Source organism: Pavona decussata, unplaced genomic scaffold (assembly GCF_977016875.1).
Source record: "Pavona decussata unplaced genomic scaffold, jaPavDecu1.1 SCAFFOLD_44, whole genome shotgun sequence".
NCBI lineage: Eukaryota > Metazoa > Cnidaria > Anthozoa > Scleractinia > Agariciidae > Pavona > Pavona decussata.
In genome coordinates this window covers 1328656-1354749 of record NW_028145466.1, presented here as the reverse complement: position 1 = coordinate 1354749, position 26094 = coordinate 1328656, and the positions used below count along the sequence as shown (strand labels likewise).

The following is a 26094-nucleotide window of genomic DNA, read 5'->3' as shown; positions in this document are numbered from 1 at the left end:
ACCAAAAACTCCGAGTTGGCCTCTTCTTAGCACTACGGTGTTATTTACTGGTATCAAAGATACACTCCAGTGACTCTGGTCAAAGTCTTAAAGTGTATTAAGAAACAACAGTTCAATTTGCAAGTGGTTTCTCGGTGACAACTAAAATGTATTCAATTGCCTTATGGGCGAATGCTTTTTTAAGAAAGGCATCAATCAGTGGGCCTCCAACATATCCAGCAAATGATCCCCGAACTGCGGCCTGTTGTCGCATAACCGAGAGCGTAAGGTTAAAACGGCAATATCCTGGTATGACTCTTTCTCCAATGAATTCCACCTTTGTATTCTTGAAGCCCTGGTGCTTTATCATCTGTTCATAGCCATCGATACCATAGGACATGTTGACAAAAGGAACCACCCATAGCCAAGCCGTGGTTTTCACAATGAATTGCTGGTAATAGCTACAGTGTTGCAGAGCCTTCAACACCACTACGTCGGTCACGAACAACCTCCCTCCTGGCTTCAGAACTCGAAACGCCTCTTGAAAAAAATCTTCCCTTGTGTTAAAATGAGGTGCTCCTTCTACGCAAATAACACAATCGAAAGAATTGTCATCAAAGGGCATCTTCGTAGCGCTACCTCGCGTGATAGTAATTCCTGCGTCACACAATCTACGTTTGGCAATCTCCACATTAGCAGCACTGATGTCCAAACCTTGGATGTTACAGCCATATTTGGATTTGATTCTCAACATGCCGGCTCCCTGACCACAGGCCACCTCCAGTACGTTATGGCCAGCCTGTATTTTGCTGCTCTCCAACAGTTCGTCGTACATTGTTTGGTAACACTGAGGGGGTGGTATAGGATCACCTGATGGCGTTTTCCATATTCCAAATGTGAGAAATCCTTCATTCCAGTTATGTTGCTTGTCGACAATGCGCGAATAAAAGTCCGAAACGTTCTCCTCATGATCGGTAAATGGCATCTTTGTTTACACAGTCGATGCAAAAGACCTACAAAGAAAGAAATCTTTACTGACACATAGAACTGTAGCTGAATAAAGATATTTAAGCGAAATAGCCTGTAGTGTTTGGTTGTATTTTCTATGGTGTGTTGGTTTGACATCCCTTCTGAATTTAACTGAAATAAGACCGTCTTCTTTCGCATAATCATTTAGCATGATGTACACTACAGACAGTGAAGAGCACTGCATCATAGTTCATAATTACTGAAGTATAGTTAGTGTAGTTATACTGGATTAAAGTAGAAATAAAACTGCATTGCTTTTGACTGAGAGAGCAAACGTTATGCTGAGTGAGAGGTGTCTAGTAGGTTCAGGAACAACCTCGTTCCCAGGGTCCTCTCTCTTCCTCCCTCGAAAAAGTACCCTGGTTGCGGCTGGTCACGGGTCCATGTGTAGAAATCAAATCTGCACATAGAGTGGGTCCTTGACTTAGTGGAGACAAACTTTAACTTTCCTGCCACTCCCTTCAATCATTTTGCTGGAGTCTGCAAAAATCTAACAGAAACGTGACCAGCCGCAAACAGGGTACTTTCTCGAGGGAGGAAGAGAGAGAAAGCTGGGAACGAGGTTGGCTCAGGAACACCTTAGTTTTGTGGGATCCATGAGAAGCAGAAATGCGTCCTTTTGAACACTTTGTAATCATGCAAATACAGTCAATTTTACTCGGTAAATGTTTGGCATCGTGTTTTGCAACAATAATAATTTGAGATATAAGCGTTTTTGTCGGCATGAACTCCAGTCTTGGATTTAGATTTCCGTTGTTTTAGCTGCCTGCATGTTTTGACATGTGTCACCGAGTGGAAATATTAACCACAAAATCAATTCAAACTGTAATTGGATTTTTAATGAGGTTGTTATTTTAAAGAGCTCATTGTTTAAAGCCAATATCCAAAATTATAGTTGATGGTTGAACTGTCTGATGAAAATTTACGCCGGATCGAAAAAAAGCTTCAACAACGCCAACGATTTTGAAATGTTGAAAGTGTAGCTACAATGCAGAAGAGAGGAAGAACCAGAGGTAGAAATATAATTCAGTCAGTCTATACATAGACTGTTCACAGTCCCCCTATTTTTCCTTGGGATTCTCGAGACCGGTACGCTTCGATGGAACCTCCGCCATCTTGGTTTGTAAAAGCGAGCGCGATCTGGGGAGAGTGTCTAAACTACCGAGGAGAGCGGGAGTGGGTGTTAGAATAGTGAGGGGGGAAAGCAAAAAATTTTTCTCGCCGCGTCCCAACTCCGCTATCCTCCCCTCGGTAGTTTAGACACTCTCCCCAGATCGCGCTCGCGTTTACAAACCAAGATGGCGGCGGTTCCATTGAAGCGTACCGGTCACGAGAATGCCACGGAAAAATAGGGGGACTGTGAACAGTCTAGTCTATACAAATTTTTATTTTGTTTTTCTCTTGCAAACTGTCAATCTCGTATCCTGAAAGTTTTCTTTAATTTGCTGTGTAGAGAAATCGAAATTTTAGCGAATAATGTAAAATCAAACATGGCGTCTGGCTTGGTTGACGCGTTCTGTAGCTAAGCCATTTCGTGACTAACCGTTTGCTGGTTTCATGAAGCGTGAAGCTTTTAAGCTTAGGTAAGCGTCCCTTGAGTATCTTTGCATAGCGTAGTTTGTCAAGCACGGGAAGACAAGGCAACGCCTATACCCGAAACAATTGTTGTTAACCAGGCTATAAATAATGTGAAAAACGTCGCCATCTAAAGCACAAGCACAACCAGCTAACTCAATTGAGCTCCGTTTTTGTCTCTTAAGTCGTCTAAACAAATAATTTTGGTCGAGTAATTTTGGTCTTGAAAGGCCGTGCAAAAATGTTAAAGTGTTAAAAACAATGTTCACCTTGCAGCTGGCCAAAGTTTTCACCAGAGAGAGATATTGCGTTGCTGGCGCCCTGAACACTAAAAGTTGTAAAAACAGTGGGAAAACGAAGGGAATTAGAATGCACCAGTTTCCTTTAACCTGTCTTAGTTTGAGATAATTTTTATAAAACATTTCTTGTGATTAGTACAAATACAGCAAGCTACAAATCACCACTATTACCCCCTCTATTTATCAAATGCCGAAAACAAATGATACAGCTAAAACCAACCTTATAAAATTGACACGAAAATAAGACGCGCTCTTTAGTTAATTTATGTGTTTAACTCATTCTGTCTAAATCGTATTTTGCATCATTATGCCATTCCGCCCGTCATGAAATTTGTCGAATGGGATAATGATGCGAAATACAATTATGCAGAATAATTTAATGTTCAGTTTTTACCTTGCAAAATCTATGTACAAAAAGAACGTGACAACGTGTTGTCTTATCAGGACCAAAGTCAGTGGAAGCCCGAGACCAGAAACATCCTGCTAATATTTTGTGGTTGGTTTCCCAAATTAGTTCTTCGTACCCGATCATAAAATTGCGGCTGGCCTTTCTTGAGTTTTTTGCTACCAGATTTTATTTAAAGATATAAATTGTTTTCTGCCTGTTTTCCTAACGTTTGCCAATCAAGTTTGGTGAAATAGTGTTCGTGTCAGGAGACTATCGGCTGATCTGTTCACGCTCCCGGGCATTTCTTAAAAATTAAAATAGATCGCTTCGAGGACTTATATTTCAGTTTGTAAAACATCAAATAACCAAGGGGAAAGTATCAGTCAACGAAATATGTGAAATATAACAGTTATGAACTATCAATGAACTAAACAACGAAACGTAAATTTAGTGGTATTTAGAGTTTGAACAGCCTAAGGACTGAAGGGTGCGCCAAGCTATAAATGGCAATGGTCTCCCTGACCAAGCTATTTACGAAAAAAAAGGAAAAGAAAAAAACTCTCCCGTGTGTAAAAAAATACCTTCAAAAATTATATCATTTGCTTTCTGCTGAATTATCAAAATGTGTTTGTATCTTTATCATGTTTTACCTCTCTATCAATGGATGTACTTACCTTTAGAAACTGGAGTTGTTTCTTACACTAGCTGCGCAAACAACTGAAGTAAATTATGTCAACTCATTCTGTTTTTTAAGTGTTTGGTTAGACTTTGGACTTACTTAATTAATCTCTTCTTTGTTTAAGGGAACAAGTGGCCGGCGTCTTGTTTCAAGCCCAAACAGCATTAATTGGTATGACACCATATATACAGGTCACGTCTCTCGAGATAAGAAACGCTTAATTTTTGCATTTTACTTTGTAAGTGTTCGGCATCGTGTTTTATAACAATAATAATTTGAGATATAAGCTTTTCTGTCGGCGTGAACTCCAGTCTTGGATTTAGGTTTCCGTTGTTTCAGCTGCCTGCATGTTTTGACATGGCTCACTGAGTGGAAATATAAACCACAAAATCAATTCAAATTGTAAATGGATTTTTTATGAGGTTTTTAGTTAAAGAGCTCATTGTTTCAGTTAAAACCAATATCCAAAATTAAAGTTGATGGTTGAACCGTCTGATGAAAATTTATGCCGGATGGTGAAAAAGCTAAGCTTCAACGATGCACAATGATTGTGAAATGTCGAATGTGGGTAGCCAAATATAGCTACAATGCAGAAGAGAGGTAGAAACGAAAGTTCACTTTAATTTGTTGCGTAGAGAAATCGAAATTTTAGCGAACAATGTAAAAGGTCGTAAAACCACACATGGCGTCTGGTTTGGTTGACGCTTTCTGTAGCTAAGCTATTTCGTGACTAACCGTTCGCTACTTTCATGAAGCGTGAAGCGATTGCTCAAAAAGTGCTTTTATTTCATCCGAGCTCATCGAAGTGGAAATTGTAAGGAATAAAGCTTTTAAGCTTCAGTAAGCGTCGTTTGAGTATCGTAGCAGAGCGTCTTTTGTCTAGCATATTCGGGAAGAGAGAAGGGAATGCCTATACCATAAACACTTGTTGTTAACCCGGCGGTAACTATCGATAACATCGATACGTAATCAATGCGCAATCGTTGAGTAATCGATAGGTAATCAGTTGATTAGTCATTGATTATTGCCGATAATCAATGATGACCTAATCGATAGGTTTTAAACATTACATAACCACATACATGGATTATCGATTAGTCATCGATTGCAATGTTTGCTCATCGATTCGTGATCATCGCGTGGCTACAAAAGTCGCATCCTCGGAGACCCAGGCGGTGAGTTAGTCTTGTAAAACTTTCGCCCACGAAAATATGGGGTGCCATTACCGCCGAAATTCAGCCACTGTTATTTTCGTTTATGGTGCCCCTGTTTTTGTAAATGGTGCCTCTATTTTTGTTTATGGTGCCTCTGTTTTAGTTAATGGTGCCACTATTTTTATAAATGGTGCTTCTGTTTTCGTAAATGGTGCTTCTGCTTTCGTAAACGGTACCTCTGTTTTCGTAAATGGTGCCTCTAATTTTGTAAATGGTGTCTTTGTTTTGGAAAATGGTGTGAAAAATCTTTGTAAATATGACCTGTATTTTTCTAAATGGTGCCGGTGTTTTCGTAAATGGTGCGTCTAATATTCCCCAGTCTGGGAACAACTTTTGGTTGACTTAACCGAGGAAGACTGGCGACCAGTGTCTACAATCAAATTGGCCGACTCTGTGGCAGCTCTTCGCCAGCTTGTTGAAAGAGAATACGAAACATCAGCAGCAGTTTATCAACAGAGCCCACGCAGACCCTAGAGAAAATCGACCAAGTTGTCGTTACTGTTAATTTTTGGATTCTGTTGTACGGTTGCGCCTGAGGATATTTCGGAGACATTTCAGCTTCGAGACGTATTTTAGAAAACTTGAGCTCAACCTGAGTACGAACTCCTCAAATCAACAGCAATACGCCTGGACGTCCTTCTTATGAAATTAGTATGGACCAGTTACAGTCACTCCTAGACTTAAGATTTACAGTTCCACAGATTGCCAGGTTACTTTATATATCCTCGAGAACCATTGAGCGGCGTCTTGCTGATTTATGGCATCTCATCAAGGTCATTCTCCACCATCGCGGATGAGGAGTTATGATGTGATGGCCAGGTTAGAGACATCAAGGTCTTTCATCCTATCTGTGGATCAAAGAATCTGTCTGGTTTCCTTGCATCTCGTAACATAAAGGTACCCAGAGAATGACTGAGGCAATCCCTGCAAAGAGTTGACCCATGCAATCGGAATAGCTGCTAGCAGGTGCAGAGCTGTTCATCGACGTGTTTATTCTGTGTCTCGTCCCCTTGCTCTATGGCATTTTGACGTAAACCATAAGCTGATTAGATGGCGTTTTGTGGTGCACGAGTGTGTTGATGGTTTTACCAGAATTCCTGTATTTCTAGCGTTTCGCACATGTAACAAAGAGTCAACGGTTTTGGCTTGCTTTATGGACGCGTAGCCCAGTGGGGACTACCCTCTCGTGTTCGTTGTAGGTGAGCATGTTGATGGAGTGCGATACATGCTTGAAAGGAGAGGAACTGGTCAAGGTTCAGCACTTGTTGGCAGAAGCGTTCATAACCAGCGGATAGAGCGCTCATGGAGAGATGTTTTTACGATGTTCTTGAACTTTTCCATAGGCTCTTTATGTCGATGGAAGACATGGGAATTCTTGATCCCATATCTGAAGTTGATTTATGGTGTCTGCATGCAGTTTTGTTTTGCTGATCTCACAGGTTAAAGGAGTGGGTTGCTGCCTGGATAAGACACCCCCTAAGCCCAGAAGACAACCTGACCCCACTACAGCTGTGGGTGCAAGGTCAATTTGAAAGTGGCAGCTTTAAGCCCATAGTTGCTGATGATTATGGCATTGATTGGGAGGGTCCAGTCAGTATTGACAATAAATGTGACACTGATATCCAAGTGGCAGACACAGACTGCCGTCTAAATCACACTCAGCTAAATGAACTAGTCCGAGTGGTAGAGGATAGTGGTTTTGGAGTAGCATCAGCTACCCCATGGGAAAGAGTTAGTTGCTACCTTTTCGGGTGAAAAACTTTGTCACTGATTGCATCTAGGGCCTTAGCTAGACTTGGGGGAGAGATGAGGCAATATTCACTAATGCTGTAAGTCTTGGAAATGCTATTGTCAGTGTTTTTCCGGCTTTTTTCCCTCAGAAAAAACAAACAAAGAAAACAATAAGATAATTTATTCCAAGCTAAATTGAAGTGAACAGAGCTGAACAGAGCTTTTGTTTGGAATTTAACCAATGCCAATGGTTTATTCTGAACTAACTGTGAAATGCTAGTTTTCTATTTTATGCTAAAAAAAGTTACAGTCGTCACAAACATTGTTTTGTTAAAAAAGTAATGTCTTTATCGCAATGGCTCACTACGTCTTTGAAGCTTCATTTTGTTTAGGCGAGGCACTTCCCTCCTATAGCATGATGATAGCAACATATGCAAAAGGTCACAACAACAGCAGAGAAAAGGGCAGAAAATTTCACTTATGGCATTTCAAAAACAAAATTTCATTTTCACATATTGTGAAGTTTTGACTTTTAAAGCAAAACACTGTGCTTTTGTTGATGTAGCTGCAAGACATGGTAAATACTTATATAGCATTTAAAATTCAGATAGTTTAAGGAGGAATTCGTAGGTTTACTGTATCAGGACCTTAAGTGTCCCTGTATTTCCCTGTGTGTGTTTTGGGAACTGCCTCCAAGTGAATTGTCAACACTTTTACAAAGTTTATTGCACATACACGTACAGACAACTGATAAATTAACAGATCACCCAGTTAGTCATTACAGTAGAACCCCGGCAACTCGAACTCGGATAACTCGAACTTCCCCGCTAACTCGAACTGAGTCTCAATTCCCTTGAATTGGACCCAACTTTTCAGTCATTTTTACTCGGTAAACTCGAACTCGGATAACTCGAAAACCCCGCTAATTCGAACTAAATTTCGTTTCCCTTGATCAAAATTTACTCCGATAGCTCGAATTTCTGGTTCTCGCCACGGATGCCCATTGAGATATCCCATTAGTTTTTCTTATCGTGTGATCGAATTCTAACACTAGAACAAAGACTTGACGACGCAAAAGGGAACATAAATTGAGTGTATTAAATAAACTAAGTTACATTCACAGTATTGCATTGTCGTAAGAATGCATAATCGTTACAGTTGTTACAAAATGTATTAGTTTCTCGTGAAATAAGTTTAATTTGCACTGTATTGTATGCCGAAGTGCTGAAAATCATTAAACTATTAAATATTAACCTGGAAAATTGAATATTTTAATCGACCCCGATAACTCGAAGCCCTGCTAACTCGAACAGTTTTTCGTTTCCCTTCAGAGTTCGAGTTACCAGTATCTACTGTATTTCCAACTCATACTGAAATCCTTGTTCACAGTGCCTGGAAGATATTCGCAAACACTATATACAACAAGTTATATATATTGGTTCAGTTGCTAGTAATATTATACCTCATTGTCTGTCTGTAAGGATGATTTTGCCAACGCCTCCCTTCATGCCCTTATAAACAAAATGCATAAAGGTTAAACGTGCTAAAATTGAGATTGCATCTAACTCTGTATTAAAGTGTGCTCTGTTGCGTGGGAGTTAGTATTTTGTACATAGGAAATGGCGTTGTAAATGCTACGAAAATGCCTATGTTTTCACCACAATCGTTTTCCTATTCCCTATATTTGACTACATATTAAAACAATATAGCCTACATTTAGCCCTATATTTTTTAAAAGAAGTCATTTGAAACTATTTTTCAAAGCAGGATCTGGAAAGAAGCAGACTAGCAACAATTTTTATAAGAATAACGACACATTTGAGTTTACAAGACATGTTTCGGTTGTGCAATGACCATCTTCAGTTGAAAGTAGAATTAATTTGAAGTAACATTTGAATTTATAATGTAATGCTGAACAAAGATAAATAACAAACGTGCAATAAATTAGGAATCTAACAAAATAGCCAAAGGTAACAAAGGAAGTATACAATAGAACATGTTGATTAGAACGAGAGAGTTAAATTAACATGGCATAGTTGCTTGTTTAAAGAAGGTTGCTACCAGGAGATGTGTAACGCTTCTTTTACTCTTGACCTGGAATTTTTGTGGTCGCATGGTCTATAACTTTGAAACATTCAACAGAGCAGAGGGCTAGAATGACTATTAAATTGAGAGAAAGTGATAATACGTATTGCTTTCTTTTGGAGTACAAATACTGGTTAGAGAGTTGATTCGTATGTGCTGCCCCAGACAATAACGCTGTAAGTCAAAAAAGGATAAATTAAGGCGTAATATAGTCTTACCAAAATACTTAAGTAAACAAACTGCCTTAAACTGCTTTTCAAAAATGCCAATACGTCTTCTGATTTTTTTAGCTATAAATTCGCTCCTTTTCAGAGAGTTGCTTAATAGGAATATGTTTAGTAATGTTTAAAAAACGAGCAGGAGTGTTTTATCGGGTTTAAAACCACGAGGCGCAGCAGAGTGGTTTTAGACCCGATAAAACATGTGCTGCGACTTTTTTGAACGGCTTCAAAAACATTCCTGGAAAAGCGTGTGTCAATAGAATTCATAACAATTATGCTTTTGTGGACGTTGGAAATTAGCATACGAGAAAAACACCGCATACTAATGAGGAGTGTTTATCAGCATATAAAACACCGCATACTAATAAGGAGGAGGTTTATCCATATAAAGTCACTGCACGTGATGTATTTTCGACCATTTAATAGGATGAACTATAAATTAATTTTTGAATCAATAATAGTAGAAATCTTATAGTAGAAGGAGCTAAATATGGTTGAGGGATCTTGATCTGATAAGAGGAAAGTTTGCCCATTGACTGACCGAAATTCACTTAACAGGTCATGTGGATCAAATCTTGAATAATCTCTTCTATACAACTTGACATTACTGGAGAGAGATGAAAATTTATCAGAGATAAGAAAATTAGGCAAATGATCTGTGGTCATAAATTATATTACCACTGATCGTGAAATGTTCTAATGAGTTGAAAAAATATCATCAGTTAGTGTTTTTCGCATAATCTTTTAATCTTGTAGCTTGCCACATCTGAGGTTGACAACAAAATGAACTGATACTATTTAGTTAATCATCAGTTGGTTGATGAGTTTCAATTTTGAGAAGATTCTAACATTTTACTTATTTCCTCGATCAATCTTCTCTGCAGTAGAGCTCAAATACTCCAAAAAGCTGTCTAAATTTCCATTAGGATACCTCAAGAGAAATATAGAGCGATTATGTATTTCAATCCAGTGAGCTTCATAATCAGCAGTGGTGGTTGAAAGCTCTGGTAGGGCAGTGAAATTCAAGTTATTGTTGATGTAAAAACCAACACCCGCAGCATTTGAGAAAGAAGGTTGTGAGAAAAAAAGAGTATCCAGGCAGTAAATATGAGTTATTGACCAAGTGTGAGGTCAAGATGGCTGGATATTGACCAAGTTCTTTTTTTGCGTTTTTATGGACCGAGACGAAGTCGAGGTCCATAAAAACGCAAAAAAAGAACGAGGCCAATATCCAGCCATCTTAACCGAACAAGCTTGGTCAATAAAGGATTTATTATATGGCTTTACCATCAAGTTAAAACTACAATAACAAAACAAAACACGACATGAAACTGCTCTACTCGGAAAGAAATTCTTCATAGCCGGCCGGTGCAAGATTTATTTTCAGTGCACCTTTGGATTAGCATGTAATCGTGGAAAACAAGGAATCCTAAATTATCTTAGGGCTCTAACTTTATAATGGCTTAAAGGAAGTGTACAATTATCGAGAACGAAAAATTTAGATTTTCGCAACAGCGGGAAGATTTGAATAGAATCCGGCAAACTCGCCATTTTCAGGCGATCGCGCGGTGGCGTAAATAATAAAATTTTTTTACACAGTTTTCGGCTTCCAATCATTAATTCTTGAATGAAACAATAGATTTTGAGATTATATGCAAACATAAGCCGAAAAAAAGAGCAGGTAAATCAGAAAACTGGGCGAAACTTTGACAAGATTTTGTTGTTTACAACAAGCAAGACGCGGCTGAATTAAAAACGTGAGCTTCTTCGGCGAACTTAAAAAAAAAAAACTTTTCTGAACTGCTCTAAACACTAACCGCAACTTCCACTACGCTATGATTTAAATACAGTCATTGCAAACCTAGAGAACTTATCAATTTGGCACTCGACTTGAGACAATAAGTTTTTCAAAATCAATTCTATCTAAAATACTACACGCAGAGCAACTCACCGATTCAACTCACATTCATTGTAGCTGAAACGAAGTTTTCACTACACCAGGACAATTCCATTCTCTTTCCTTTCCTTTAGGTAAATGTTGAGAGTTTACCGAACTTTTTAGTGAGCTTTTTCCCCCAAAACAACGAGAAAATCGAAGAAAACCCGCATTGTTGTTGGGATTAAACTTTCGATGCCAAGCGGTTGGGCAACGGGTAATCCCGAGCGGGCAAGATAGCTCCATCTTGCCCGCTCGGGTAGCCAATCACAGCGCAGAATTTGACTCATCTTGCCCGCTCGCGGAGCCAGCCATATAATAATGACCATTAATACTGTCGTCAAAATTTATGGCATACGAGTGCCTAAACTTTGGCCAAATCCTATAATTAAGGCACTGATCATTCACGAGACAATTTAAAACAACTGGACGAGACAACGCCTAGCGTGCATCAGATTAGCCTAAGATTAAACGTAAACCTTAGGTTAGCATCTGGGTTGGAGTAAAGATAACTTCAGTTTTTTTAGTTTCATAGAAGCGGTGACAAGCAAACGTCTGCAGCATTATTATTAATCCACTTTGGCCATCAGTATTGTGAACTGCAGTCAGGGACAGGAGGCGAAAATTTGAATCATTTATTGTTCACCCAGTCAGGAGTACCCAACCAAAACATTAAAGCAAAAAGCTTAAGATGTTGACTCTTGCATTACCAGATGGTTTGGTGGCCTTTTAAAGGCATATTTTCGTAATCTAATACAGTATGATCTGTTGGAATAGTTTTGTTGAAAATTTCTCAGAAAGGTTTAGGAAATGGAATCTTATTTGCTGATTTTACGAGCTGTTCTTGACTTCACAAAAATGCTGGCTAATATGACTTCTCATTTTTTACGCCTCGAAAAACGAAAGGAATTACTTTAGCATAGTTTTCTCCAGTAGCCAAACTTTTGAGCTGATATATCGCCGAGGAAAACCTTCGATTTTCTTTTAAAAGTTACTCTAAACTTCGGAGGCGTTTAAAGCCTTCGAACTGAAATCAAGCTATTTTTTCCCTTCTTTTTATTCTCGAACACCAATTCAAAGCTCACAATTGTAACGAACTGGCGCCCCAGTCCCCAAAAAAGTTTTGTCCACAGGACTCCCCATTTAATGCGCTGATTAATTCAGTCAAACCCTCAATAGATCCACGTTCGCCCTCCACAAAGGGGCAGGGAGCAGGTAATTTGAACCGGATTTTTCCTTTGCAATGGCTGGTGAAAGTTGAGGAGTTTTCGTGGTCCAAATTTTGCCTTTGTGAAGGAATTGCTCACCGCAAAGGGTCTTCAAATGAGTTTTTGAAGGTGTCATTGACACATCTTTGGCTTTATTAAGAATGAACAGCTACTGATTGAAGCTGAAAATTCGTTCTCGAGAAGAGGCGTATGATTACCTTTTAAATGTAGGGTATTTGAATGAATTTCTGTCCCCGGAGGGTGGGGATTCGAACAAGCCAATTTTAAAATGATCTGCAGATGCGTGGGGAGACGTCGAAGTTAATAAGTGATCGGCGGATGATACAACTGTAAGCAGAATTTATGGGCAGTTTTTAGCGTAGAATAGGGAGCATTATTAAGATATTAATTCATTCCAATTGAACATTGCCTTAATAAGAAATGCGCCGGTCCAGTAACACTAGGTTTCTTTCTTCTTTACCTCATGTGAACCACAGTTCCTTACTTTTAGGCAATGCCCAGTAGGACTTAAGCGGTTTCAGACTGAGTAAATTCATTGGTTTCTCAGCTGCATAACCAGGGTTGTGTGGTACAACATTTAGTCTGAATTTCATGTATTCTTTTTGTCAAAACCCTTTATAAAAGTTGCTGCTCAGTTGCATAAAACATTTTTGCTTTTGAAATTTCCGTTGAAACTCAATTCAGTGAAACCAATCTGGTCACATTTCCTCCTGGGAAACAATGCTCCTTTTGGCCACGAACAGTCCAGCTTAACCTGTGATTCAATTTTTTAAACGTCCTGCAAATGCACGAGGAGACGTTGAAATTAACAATTCACCGGCGCATGATACACTTGTAAGCAGAATATACGGTAATTTTTTTGTGTAGTGTAGGTAGCATTGTTAAGATATTACTTCATTCCTATTGAACATTGCTGAGTGCAGTAATGCATAACAAAACATTTCACGCATTCTTTTTGACAAAACCCTAATAAAAGCTGCTGCTCAGTTGCATCAAACATTTTTGCTTTTGAACTTTTCGTTGAAACTCAATTCAGTGAAACCAATTCTGTTCACATTTCGCCTGGAAAACAATGCCCCTTTTCGCCATCAACAGTCCAGCCTAACCTGCGATTCGGAGTGGAATGTTAGCAGCGCTGCGCCAGAAATGGTTTATAACCCATGCGAAATGCAAACAATGAGTGATGACAGGTCAGGTCCTGCCTTATAATAATGACTGTTATTTTACTGGAACAAGAATTAAATCTGAAACAAATTCTGACACGCAAACAATCTTTAATCTATTGTTAGGTGCATGTACGTACATCATGTAAACAGTTAAGCTGGTAAATCCTCAACTGAGTGAGTCTTGCACACATCATCCTTACTTCTATCAGTTTAACAATACTCTTCTTTTTGCACACCAGGTTAAACAACATTGATTAAGTAACTATAGCAACCGTTTTATCCCAACTTAGTGATCACTACTGTTATGGAAATGCTCCTAGTTATGAACATTCTTACTGTCATCAGTACAAAACAATTTACACTCGTGTAGTGCTCCCTTACGCTACATTTAATCGAAAAACTTGGTCACGGCTCAAAACGCATGCACCGATCTCACGTGACTGGCAAATGATGAGTTAGGTCTGAATCCCATTGGGCAGCCATCGTGGAATAAGATATGGATAGGTCAGGTCACCCTTCTTTTCCCGGTTTTGATTTTCTTTTTGCATGAGAGGCTGTACATTATTGATGAGTCCACTATAGTAACCGTTGATCAGCTTGACTGCCTTGGGGTCGTGGAGTTCGTTTCCGTAGTCAAACAAGGTGTCAAAACGATACAACGCCAGGGTGTTGCTGAAACTCGCCATGATCTGTAAACATTAAAATGCCAAATCATTTATATTTATATTAACTGCCAATAAAGGAGGTCGAATAATAAGAATAAAGACATAAACATTTAACATTTAACAATTTTGCAGTTGTGAGGACAACGTTCAACTTCGTCTCCACACTCTCTCCTCCTCCCGTCTTGCTATAGGCGGCGAAAAGAGGAGAGAGCCTTGGAGCGAGGTTGACCAGCCCCATGACAAGGTGCTACTCGGTAACTTCATCGGAATGGTAACTAGGTTATAAGTTTCAAACGTTCGCGGGTGTTAGTGTGAACGATATGTGATTCGTGATAAAGCACATCAACTGACATTTGACGTCTATCAAAACCCACTCATTTCCAAAAGTAGATATCCCAGCCAACAAAACGTTTAAAAAAGCGGCAAAATTCAAAACACTCTCACGCAGTCGCCGGAATAACAAGAACGTAACTGATCGGTAGGACTTCAACTACAAATAAACAGAGCTAAAACGACATCATACGAATCGGAAGTCGATTCTGGAAGAATAAGTCTCACACAGAATACGTGCTTAGCCAAATAGTAAGTTATCGTTCTTTTGGAACCAGCTGGTCTCAAATGCTCGTTCATGATCATACCCATCCCTCAGATACACATTGAATTCACACTTACAGAAGAAGTCTTCCTGTTTGGCAGATGTAACTCAAAGGCCCCGCCATTTTCCAATCTGGTGTCATTGTACAGCTTGGTTGGTAGGTTGGGAACGTACTGAGCATAGTCTGGTAAAGGATAGTTGACTGCGGCGTGTTGAATGCTCACTTGTGAGATGATGCGGGTCACGATATCACAGAGTTCGTCTTTTGTATCAATTTGCTTTGGTAATCCTTGAATCTGGCAAAGTTAAGAATGATTCAATTAATCCGCCGTCCAACAATAACAACAACAACAATATATTTGAGAATGGTGTATTATTCCAGAAAGTGCCACAGGCATACTCGGAAAAAAGAAATCCGAGTGCTCCTATCAGGAGTCGAACCTAAGACCTTTCGATTACTAGTGTTCCTGATAGGAGCACTCGGATTTCTTTTTCCTAGTTTAAAGGCCTTAGCTCCCGCGAGTCTCCTGTAGCTCAGTGGTAGAGCATCCGAACTAGTATTAGGAAGGTCTTAGGTTCGACTCCTGATAGGAGCACTCCGATTTTTTTTTTCCGAGTATGCCTGTGTCACTTTCTGGAATAATACATCATTCCCATTCATTCACCAGGCTTGAAATATACCATCACATTTATTTCATATAACAATATATTTGTTTGCAGAAAATAAAGCACATTTTTAATTTTCCCAGTGAAGAAGGCTGTGGCCTAATACATCTTACTACTTCCTAAGTATTATGTTTTCGTCCAGTTTTGCTTATTGTAGTCAAACAGCCACTGACTATTACATTTTGTTTTACTAGTTAAGTGAAATCAATCTAGAAATTAGCCAAAATTTTCCATAACAACACACAAAAACGGCAGTTATGCAAAGAGTAAACACAAATGCTGTTGTTATACCTCCCAATTAAAATATGTTTTCCGATTGGAGAACGTGTAACGTGCCATGCGTCACAAAACAACAACAACTTGAACTTTCGACTTACACGTGATCAGGTTGTGCACCTTGAAACCACGGTAAATTTGTGTGCCAGCCCGCGTCAAGAAAATATATATATATATATTTTTTTTGCAGTCATTGGACTATTTTTGAGTTGGGAGGTATAACAAAACGGTTAACGACTGGCCGGCCTCAAGGGAAACAGTGAGTTTTGTTTAATTTCCCCTAGACCCTCGATGTACCTCGAGGCGAAGCCTAGCGGAATATTGAGGGTCGAGGTGAAACAAAAACTCTCTGTTTCCCGTGGGGCTTGTCATTAAGTGCTTATTGGTTCCGCGATATCAAGACAGCAGTGCAGTCGGTTAAATGTGAATGTGCGTGGGTCATCCCCTAATTAAATTTGAAGATTTTATATTTCGTCTAACAAAGCTATAGTTATAGAACAAATAGAATATAACAACAGGTGCAATAAGTGATTGAGTGATTCTTTACTTACCCGCCCGATGCCACCGTTATGCAACGATGATCCGTCCACAGACAACTCATTGAGGTAGCTCTGAAATTCATAGTCACCCTTTACGTCTTCATCTTTTTCATAATACCTACAATAAAAAGTATACATTAGAATATATGATAAGATAGGATATATGATATGTTATGACATGATATGATAAGATATGATATGATATGATATGATATGATATGATATGATATGATATGATATGATATGATATGATATGATATATGAAAAAAAATACTTTGAAAAAAAGAAAAACAAACGGTTTCAATTAAATAGCCATATTACGAGAGAACCAAAAGTAAACTAAAGTAAGAAATGATTCAAATATTCAAATTGCCAAGACTTTTCCAGTGAAAAGGATGGATCCATTTGATTTCCAGTTATTCGTACTTACAAGTTGACATAATCCTTCACCAATTTCTCAATCACTTCCAAGATTTGCTCGCCATCGTCTCGGTAAGGAAAGTATGGGAGAAGATCCTTGTCATCAACTCCGCGTTTCTGTTAAATCAAAAACAACACCAATGTTAACACAAGTGACCGGACAACAACAAGATGTGAAAAGTCCTTCCACCATGTGAATCTGAAGCTGGAAGCAAAATGGCGCCAATGTTTGTTCTTTTCTGGAAGCTACCGTTAGCCGGCTTCATAAATAATCGAGCAACGAAAAATCAACAAAATCTTTCAAAACGTTTGGGTACAGATGTTTTGTTTCCATTACCCTCGTTTTCAGAGCGACTATGACTCTCGATTTATTCTGTTCAATATAGCCAAAAAACGTGGAACCTTGCAAGCTTGATAAATAGGAAAATGAGATGTCTTTTCATCAGCATCGAGACGTATATATAACGGTCTAACAAGTCTGAACTCTAGTAAAAATGGCACCACTTTTTACCAACAGTCATTTGCCTTTACTCTGGTCACCAAGTCACAAAAATAGTACTGAAGTGTATGGAAACCTGACACAACAGCGCACCTTTAATTCGCCTCTAAAATCTGTCACGTCCCAGGTGGACAATGGATAGGCATCTGTAAGGAGTCGCTTTGTGCCTTCATTTCCAAATGCAAACAGCTTATCCATATATTTTCCTTCGTTAATAAGTGCTGGAATTCCAAACGTGTTTGGGACGGTAACATCTCTGCAATGATACTTGAGTATTTGATGCAGTGGATGCAGGTTAGACAGGGTGCGTCGGAATATAACACAGAATGGTTCCATCAGGAAGTGAACCTTGAAAGGAGGAGAGGGGTGGAAAGTTAACAATACACTTTATTTCTCGAAGAGGAATGAACCGTATATACGAGCCTTATGTTAGACATTAATACATTGCGTTATTAAATTGAAAACCAATATGTGTGCGAGTTAGCAAATTATCGCGTCCAGAGAAATTTAAAAGTTTTAATTTAAAACACCTTTTCTTCTAGCCTAAATTGGCTCGGAGATCAGTAAACAGAATTTTACTTTCGTTTAGAGGGGCAGAATTCTTTGATTGAAGTCTACCAAAACACGTCCTTAGCCGACTCTGTTGAAGGGAGTAGGTCACGTGTTATTGGTAACCGCTGCAATCTGTTCAACTGACTTATAACTAAAAGGTAAATTGTACCTTGCTAACAAACATTATTGAACTGTATTTGAATCTAAAACATACATTTAACCAGTTTGGTCTTTTTGTTGATTCGATTAATAAAATGCATACCTGGCTCGACTTTGCAGTTCTTGGTTACCCTAACTTAGACCACCATGAAAACTCCAATTCTTAATTTAAACGGCCTTTGAATAATATCACTTTCCGAGCTTTACTTCAGGGATGCCAGCTTGCTATTTGGTGTCTGGTCGTGTAGACATATTTAGGTTTCACGTTACTATTATTCTCGTCCAGAACACCACAGTTCTCGCGGTTCACAATGCAAAATATGTCTACAATTTAGATATATTGCTGCAAACAATGGAGCTTGTGGTTAGTTAAGATTTAACTGGGATTTAGTTAGGATTCACCTGTAGAATAGTAGTTGTTCTGACTAGCATTAGAAATTGCCAAGAAGAAAAGAAGTGTAACTGAAGGTTGCCTCAAAGTCTTGGTACCTCAACATACCTCACCACAGAAACGATTCTGGTCATCCCTATTACAACCTACATTTTCATTTGGTGGTGTTCAAGACTGAATACCTTAGCGAGGTGCTCCACAATTTGCCCATATCCGAGGTCAGTGACTTGAACATTCAGTTTGGCCAACATCCAGTAGTCGCCATCATCTGGAGTGTACACAGGGGAATCTGAAGAGAAATAAATAAGAATTTTAGGTTATAGACTCATAGGACTCTTTGGAAATAAGAGAAATTCCATTTAGGAGCATACAAAACTTACAAGATCACAAGTTCCAAATTAGAAAGAGTTGAAGAGATGTGTAGTGATCTCTTTGTTTTCTCATATTTTACAGAGGTAACGGCATCGTGAGCCTGCTTAATTGTACTTAGAAAATGATACATGATGGAGCAAAGAAGATTTCGGGCAACTCTGCCCACTTAAAGTTTTGTCCTGCCTTCCTTTGTTTCGTTTCGTTTCTTTCTGTTAGGCTGTTCTGCTGGCGTTTCAACTTTTTTCCCTCTCTGGAAAAAATTGAGAAGCAGCGGGTGGATAGGCCAGCAGTTAAAGGTGATCTCATCTTATAACTTCATCGGCAACACAGTCAACGAAGGATTTGCTACCACAAGCAATGGTTTTTACAAGATAGCTAAATGTGCACTGGAATGAATTCTCAAAGATACTGAACCTGGGGTGTAGTCCATTTGAATGGCTACAGGAACAAGACCGTTGCCTTTCGTAGATACAAACAGAGCGATGGGAGAGAGAGTGTTCCACATTTTTCGCCATTGAGCGTTATCTGTAATGTCCTTTTCTCTGGGAAGGGCGTCACACAACTCATAACGAAGAGCATAAACGCGGCCCTGGTTAATTGCCTGAAAATCAACAAAGGGTGACAAACGATCGGCGACTTCTCCAATGACACCACGGCGCTTTATTCTAACGATTTATTTCTTTAACGGGAAAAGTAATTCCTCAATTATTACCTAACATTGTATTTGGAATACTTGTGAATCAGGTGAATAGTGATAGATGTATTTTTCAGCCAGTGACACTCGGAAAAGAGAAATCCGAGTGCTCCCAACAGCAGTCAAACCTAAAACCTTCTGATTACAAGTTCGGATGTTCTGCTACTGAGGTGCAGGAGACTCGTGGGAGCTAGGCCATTCTTTTTCCGAACATGTCTTCACTCATCCGGATGATCAAGCATAATTTACGTACTTATGGCATACCTCCTGGGTTCAAATCGTTTACAAAAGAAGAAAAGCAACGTACCTCTTCCAATGTGTAGTTTCCCAAGGCATTTTGTACAGCAGCTTTCCAGTTAAATTTAGGATTCAGTGTTTCCTTTAGTTTGTCCCAACCCAATCCTATTGTTTCTGGATGAAAGATGAAAACTAAAAAATGTCGCCTTAATTCAATACATTAATTTCTCGTTACTGCACCCTGTCTGGCCTTCAGGCTCAATATGTTACTTTGATAACCTGCAAACTGTCATCCCTTAAACAGTTGTTCCTGAAATTCTTTAGCTACAACTTTAACTATAAATTGCTTTTGTGGTCTCTACAAAGATATTATACGGCAAGTGTATTTACAGTGGATTAAGCCTGTGGAGTAAAACTACTACAAGCCAGTGACTCAAAATTTAGATCCCCAATGCACGGAACGCTCGTGAGTGACTACCAGTCACGTTAACGACCAGCTAAACTACACGCGTTACTGTATGTAACTGAAGGATCGCATACCATTCCTGTTATGGAAAGTGACTCGTTTCAAGGACATAGGGTTGACTCCTGCCAGGCGTTGTTGAGTGAAGAACTTGTCACCGATCCATTTTTCTTTGTCGTTAACGAAGGGCTCGTATTGGGATGGTCGATTGGCATATTCCTACAAGGAATTGAACAATAAAGGTCGGTTGGCATCGTGTAAAGATTAAGGCCAGTTTCCTAAATGTCTAAAGATTCCAAAGTAAGATTCGTGAAAACATATTCACATAATTGTGTTAATCATGAGGTGTAACTGAGAGGACATTTATTATTATCTTTTTTTTTTGTCAAAATCATGATCAAGGAAACAAAAATCTCGATTCGGTGTATGATGAAGTGTTTGTTGTTGTTGTTTTGTTTTTCCCAGGTTCGATCCATTATTATTTCCATTTTGAATTCATATGTCTTATGTCATATGGCTTGAGAATTTATACCAGAAAAAAAATCGAACTACTGTGTTCTTAGAATGTACGTGCTCTTTGTTCTATCGAAGTACCTATGAGCTGAATGACGGTCTTGTATTTCACCAAGAAAACATTCCTCAAGGTATCTGAGTAATATTTTCTAAACAACTGTAAATTATGCCTTCTTTCTTACCATTTCACACATCAGTGTTTTTTCAAGACAAATGCAATTTTAAATATAAATCTGATAAGGGTAAAACAACAACAAAAAAAATGCTTACCCCTCCTAACTTTGCAACCATCTCGAAATACATTGACATAATCCCGTGCGTATACTCGGTCATGCTTCCCTCTTCAGGGCCGACACTGTTAGCTAAAAGGTTGTAGACGGTACGGCTTGAATCGCTTACAAATACTGTTTGTATGTACCCCTCAAAGTAAAATCTCGTGAAGGGATCTGCCAAGCGATTCACTATGAACGTCGAAAGGCAAGACTCATCCAACTTGGCGAATCCATACGGAGTAGTTTTCACATTCCATGTCTTTTTCTTTTGGCAGAGTTCCGTATATCTCAAGTATTGACAGCACTTTGCCACTTTTCCATTAGGAATGGACACTTCACATTTCAGGCATTTTACGAGAAACCTTTAAACAAAGACACCATGCACTGTTTATCACTAGGTATTACATACACACTTGCAGGCTTAGAAATACCCTACCCAAGTTGCAATTATATACAAAAGGTCAAAAAAGACAAATTGCAAAAGATAGCCATACCTTAAACACCCAGTTTCAAAAGAAATGGTCTAGATTGAAGAGCACCCCTTTAAGAAATCAATTCATCACCCTTAAGAAACACACTTTGCCATGTGTGGAAATAAATGCCGAACCTGTTGTCCTCTTTGTGTTCCGTGTTTAGTGTGTTGATACGTAATTATAATTGTTAATGAATACCGTTAGTTTTGTAAGTAGGGTAGACATTGTAAGTACTGTTAGTATTGTAAGTATAGTAAGTATTGTTAATAATGTAAGTATAGTAAGTACTGTTTGTATTGTAATTATCGGGTCATGTAAGACAGATAAAAATTGTTAAAAAAAAAACTTTAAACTGTACGTAAATTGTTTTTACGATATACAGGCCCCCTTGGGAAAAGGAGGTCTTACGAGGAAATGACCTTGTCTACCTAAACTGGATCAAAAACACGTTCGCGTAGTTAATAAATAATTCTAGAACATTGAGAGGAAGAAATCAACTGAATTCTCTTTTGGTCTGTTCTTGTGCACTTTGGAAAGGAAAGTGTAAGAACTTGAAAATGTTAGTTGCAATCCATTCACTCCAATCCATCTTTGGGCACAGATCCCCGTTGACAGTTTTTGTAAACTGGGGTAAAATGTTTTGAAAAAAAGGGCCATTGTTTTTCGGTTTCTTTTAACAGAGAAATTGATGCTTTGGGTTTTTTTAAATGACACTAAATCCCCTTGGCACTTTCCCGTTAGCATTGGCTCTTAATAACCAATTAAAACAAAAGACTCCATGGCATGTCCGATCATGCATGTCCGATGCATTAAAAGTAGTACAACATACTTTTTCTTAGAGAAATAGAGAAGGTTAAATCTCAATCCCTTAAAGAAAACAAGCCAAATATAGAAGTTTGTCCAGAAACAATTGGGTTGCTTATTTTAAACGAGTGATCACATATGAGTGTTCTTTCTCGGGACATAATCTCCCAGGCACCGATAAGGGAAACTATATAGAAGCTGATACTTGGCCTATAATTGACCAAATCCTTCCCGATTCCTTAAACATCACTATAGTTAAACTTTCTGTATGTTCAGAATGGCTGACAGATAAGATTGCCACTGCAAGGAACAAAGTTTAGTGATAGAAATCTTTCCACAGTGGTACTTACAATTTAGCCATAAAGCTGAGTTGGTCGAAAATGGAACTTTCGCTTTTTGATCTAACTCCAAGTTGCAACCTAGAAATAAATGAAAGTATTTTGTTAAGGTTAAATATTCAGGTTACAGAAATGAGTTGCCAAACTAGAAACTTGAAGTCTAATTCTTGAAAAACGTGAAGAAACAGAAGATATCAGACTGGGATAAAGATATGGCTGACAGATAAGGTTGCCACTGCAAGGAAAAACGTTTAGTGATAGAAATCGTTCCACAGTGCTACTCACGTTTTAGCCGCTTGTGAAGGCTTGTTGTTGATAGCGAAATTCCGCAGCATTGACGAGGGCCTTTCGCTCTTAGATTCAACTCCAGCTTGCAAGCTAGAAATAAATGAAAGTATTTTGTTAAGGTTAAATGTTCAGGTTACAGAAATGAGTTGCCAAACTGGGAACTTGAAGTCGAATTCTTAAAAAATTCGAAGAAACGGAAGATATCAGACTGGAATGAAGGTATGGCTGACAGATAAGATTGCTACTGCAAGGAACAACGTTTAGTGATAAAAATCTTTCCACAGTGGTACTCACGTTTTAGCCGCTTGTAAAGGCTTGTTGTTGATAGCGAAATTCCGCAGCATTGACGAGGGCCTTTTGCTCTTAAATTCAACTCCAGCTTGCAAGCTAGAAATAAATGAAAGCGTTTTGTTAAGGTTAAATATTCAGGTTACAGAAATGAGTTGCCAAACTGGAAATCTAAAGTCGAATTCTTGAAAAAATGTGAAGAAACGGAAGATATCAGACTGGGATAAAGATATGGCTGACAGATAAGATTGCAACTGCAAGGAACAACGTTTAGTGATAGAAATCGTTCCACAGTGCTACTCACGTTTTAGCCGCTTGTGAAGGCTTGTTGTTGATAGCGAAATTCCGCAGCATCGACGAGGGCCTTTTGCTCTTAGATTCAACTCCAGGTTGCAAGCTAGAAATAAATGAAAGTATTTTGTCAAGGTTAAATATTCAGGTTACAGAAATGAGTTGCCAAACTGGGAACTTGAAGTCGAATTCTTAAAAAATGTCACGAAACGGAAGATATAAGACTGGGATGAAGGTATTATTCTGCCTCCATACAGATAAAGGAAAAATTGCAAAATTTGCCCTCCCCCCTCCCCCTTCGATAAGAATCGACCTTCCATTCATTTTGGACAAAAAATTAAGGTAGCTCACAACCGTTCCCAGCACTTCCCTACGGTTATAATTTGATGGATCAGTACTACCACTCTCATCAGTTGATACTACAGTGATGGTATGAAACAAGTGAATAAACCTTCAGAAGCAAGTTATGGTCATTGTTTCGACTTTTAAGGTCACCATAGCACAATAGTTTCTGTAATAAGCTAGCAGCCACATGACAATAATTTCTTTACTGAGAAAATGTAACTGTCACTTCTTATTCTAAGGCTTAGAGCAATTGTAATAACTCAATGTTTTACGAAAATATGAGAAAAAAGTTGCTAATAAGTGAAAAGGAAATGAAATAAACCATACCTCGAAGCCACAACCAAGCCTGCCATTAAGGTGATCAGTGCAACCAACATCTTCGTGTCCATGACTGACGCTGTAAACTGCTGACTTTCAGGGGTAGCCTACACGAGCTCAGAGTCTCCGCTGTATTTGTTCAGTCTTTAAACCTATCGTTGAGACAATTTTCATGAAACAATTCTTGTGATAAGTGCAAATACAGCAAGTCACAAATCGCCACTATTAACCCTATATTTATCAAACGCTGAAAACAAATGATACAGCTAAAAATAACCTTAAAAAATTGGCACGAAAATAGGACGCGCTCTTTAGTAAATTTATGTGTTTAACACATTCCCTCTAAATCGTATTTCGCATCATTATGCCATTCCGCACGTCATAAAATTTTGGAATAGCATAATGATGCGAAATGAAATTATGTGGAATAATTGAATGTTCATTTTTTAAATTGCAAACTCTATGTACAACGTGTTGTCTTATCATGACCAAAGTCAGTGAAAGAGAGAAAAAACATCTTACGAAATTTTACGGTCCAGTTTCCCCAATTATTTCTTCATGGCCAATAATAAAATTGCGGCTCGCCTTTCTTGAGTATTTTTGCTATTAGATTTTATTACAAGAAATAAATTGTTTTCTGCCTGTTTTCCTAACGTTTGCCAATCAAGTTTCGTGAAAAAAGTGTTCGTATCAGGAGACCAACGGCTGATTTGTTCACCCTCCCGGGCAAACTTGCTTTTCTTAAAAATTAAAAAAGATCGCTTCGTGGACTTATATTTAAGTTTTCAAAACAACAAATTACCGAGAGGAAAGTATCAGTCAACGAAATATGTGAAATACAGCAGCTATAAACTAAACAACGAAACGTAAATTTAGTGGTATGAGCTCGAGAGTTTGAACAGCCTAAGGACTGAAGGGCGCGCCCAGCTATCAATGGCAATGGTCTCCATGACCAAGCTATTTAAGGGAAAAAAATCTCCCGTACGTACAAAAATACCTTCAAAATCAGTTATATCATTTGCTTTCTCCTGAGTTATCACAATGTATTTGTATCTTTATCATGTTCTAACTATCCATCAAATGATTTACTAACCTTTAGAAACTGGAGTTGTTACTTACACTTGCTGCGCAAACAACTGAAGTAAATTATATCAACACATTCTGTTTTTATGTGTGTAGGTAGGTAGACTTTGGACTTACTTAATTAATCTCTGCTTTGTTTACGGGGACAAGTGGCCGGCGTCCTGTTTTAAGCCCAAGCAGCGTTAATTGGTATGACACCATATATACGGGTCACGTCTCTTGTGATAATAAACTGATGCAATAGCACTACCGTGCCTGCTTACTTTTTACATTTTACTCTGTAAATGTTCGGCATCGTGTTTTATAACAACACTAATTTGAGATATAAGCGTTTCTGTCGGCATGAACTCCAGTCTTGGATTCAGGTTTCCGTTCTTCGAGCTGCCTGCGTGTTTTGACATGGCTCACTGAGTGGAAATATTAACCACAAAATCAATTCAAACTGTTAATGGATTTTTTATGAAGTTATTAGTTAAAGAGCTCATTGTTTAAAACCAATATCCAAAATTATAGTTGATGGTTGAACTGTCTGATGAAAATTTATACCGGATGGAGAAAAAGCTAAGCTTCAACGATGCACAATGATTATGAAATGTCGAATGTGGGTAGCTATATATAGCTACAATGCAAAAGAGAGGTAAACAAGAAGTAGAAAAACATACAGTCAGTCTATACCAATTTTTATTTTGTTTTTCTCTTGCAAACTGTCAGCCTTGTATCCTGAAAGTTTATTTTAATTTTTTGCCCGTAGAAAAATCGAAATTTTAACGAACAATGTAAAATCACACAGGCGTCTGGTTTGGTTGACGCGTTCTGTAGTTAGGCTAACAGATCGCAATTTCTTTATCGAAGTTGATTTTCAAGCCAGTTTATCTAAAAGATAGGGCATCTTTTAGAGGATACCGTATTTTTTGAATGCAAAATTTTTGATTGCTGCACTTGATAATTTGTAAAATCAGAGATGCGTGCGAGATAGCAAATTGTTACGTGCAGTGCAATTTTAGGTTTTTAATTAAAAAATA

At 38.5% G+C, this 26094-nt stretch overlaps 2 protein-coding genes across 4 annotated transcripts; both read right to left on the bottom strand.

Annotated features, from left to right (window-relative positions):
• LOC146482764 (uncharacterized) lies at positions 1–25131 on the bottom strand. 3 transcript variants are annotated; one of them, XR_014864062.1, is made up of 3 exons: positions 25083–25131; positions 23999–24141; positions 23340–23432 (listed from the first exon to the last, which is right to left on the bottom strand). XR_014864062.1 is itself a non-coding variant. In XM_085106853.1 (2 exons), the coding sequence occupies exon 2, from the start codon at positions 962–964 to the stop codon at positions 113–115; it is 852 nt and encodes a 283-aa protein (XP_084962979.1). In that variant the 5' UTR covers positions 965–992; positions 25083–25108; the 3' UTR covers positions 1–112. The 3 variants fall into 3 exon arrangements, 2 of the variants coding, with proteins under 2 accessions (XP_084962979.1, XP_084962978.1); XM_085106853.1 differs by lacking the exons at positions 23340–23432; positions 23999–24141 and adding an exon at positions 1–992 and having other exon boundaries at positions 25083–25108; XM_085106852.1 differs by lacking the exons at positions 23340–23432; positions 23999–24141; positions 25083–25131 and adding exons at positions 1–992; positions 3945–4016.
• On the bottom strand, positions 13751–23091 carry LOC146482765 (polyunsaturated fatty acid 5-lipoxygenase-like). Its single transcript, XM_085106737.1, has 13 exons — positions 23042–23091; positions 22745–22837; positions 22472–22540; positions 20843–21206; positions 20137–20278; positions 19667–19770; positions 19080–19266; positions 18476–18582; positions 17285–17539; positions 16703–16809; positions 16285–16390; positions 14869–15087; positions 13751–14220 (listed from the first exon to the last, which is right to left on the bottom strand). The coding sequence occupies exons 1-13, from the start codon at positions 23089–23091 to the stop codon at positions 13987–13989; spliced, it is 2037 nt and encodes a 678-aa protein (XP_084962863.1). The 3' UTR covers positions 13751–13986.
• Positions 25132–26094: the final 963 nt, after the last annotated feature.

Coding starts and splice junctions, on each gene's coding strand:
- LOC146482765 (XM_085106737.1), bottom strand. CDS start 23,091: ATGCTGCGGAATTTCGCTATCAACAACAAGCCTTTACAAGCGGCTAAA. Junction 19,771..20,136: donor CACTTTCCATAACAGGAATG/GTATGCGATCCT, acceptor TCTTTCATCCAG/AAACAATAGGATTGGGTTGG. Junction 17,540..18,475: donor TTGTGGAGCACCTCGCTAAG/GTATTCAGTCTT, acceptor CCTCCTTTCAAG/GTTCACTTCCTGATGGAACC.
- LOC146482764 (XM_085106853.1), bottom strand. CDS start 964: ATGCCATTTACCGATCATGAGGAGAACGTTTCGGACTTTTATTCGCGC.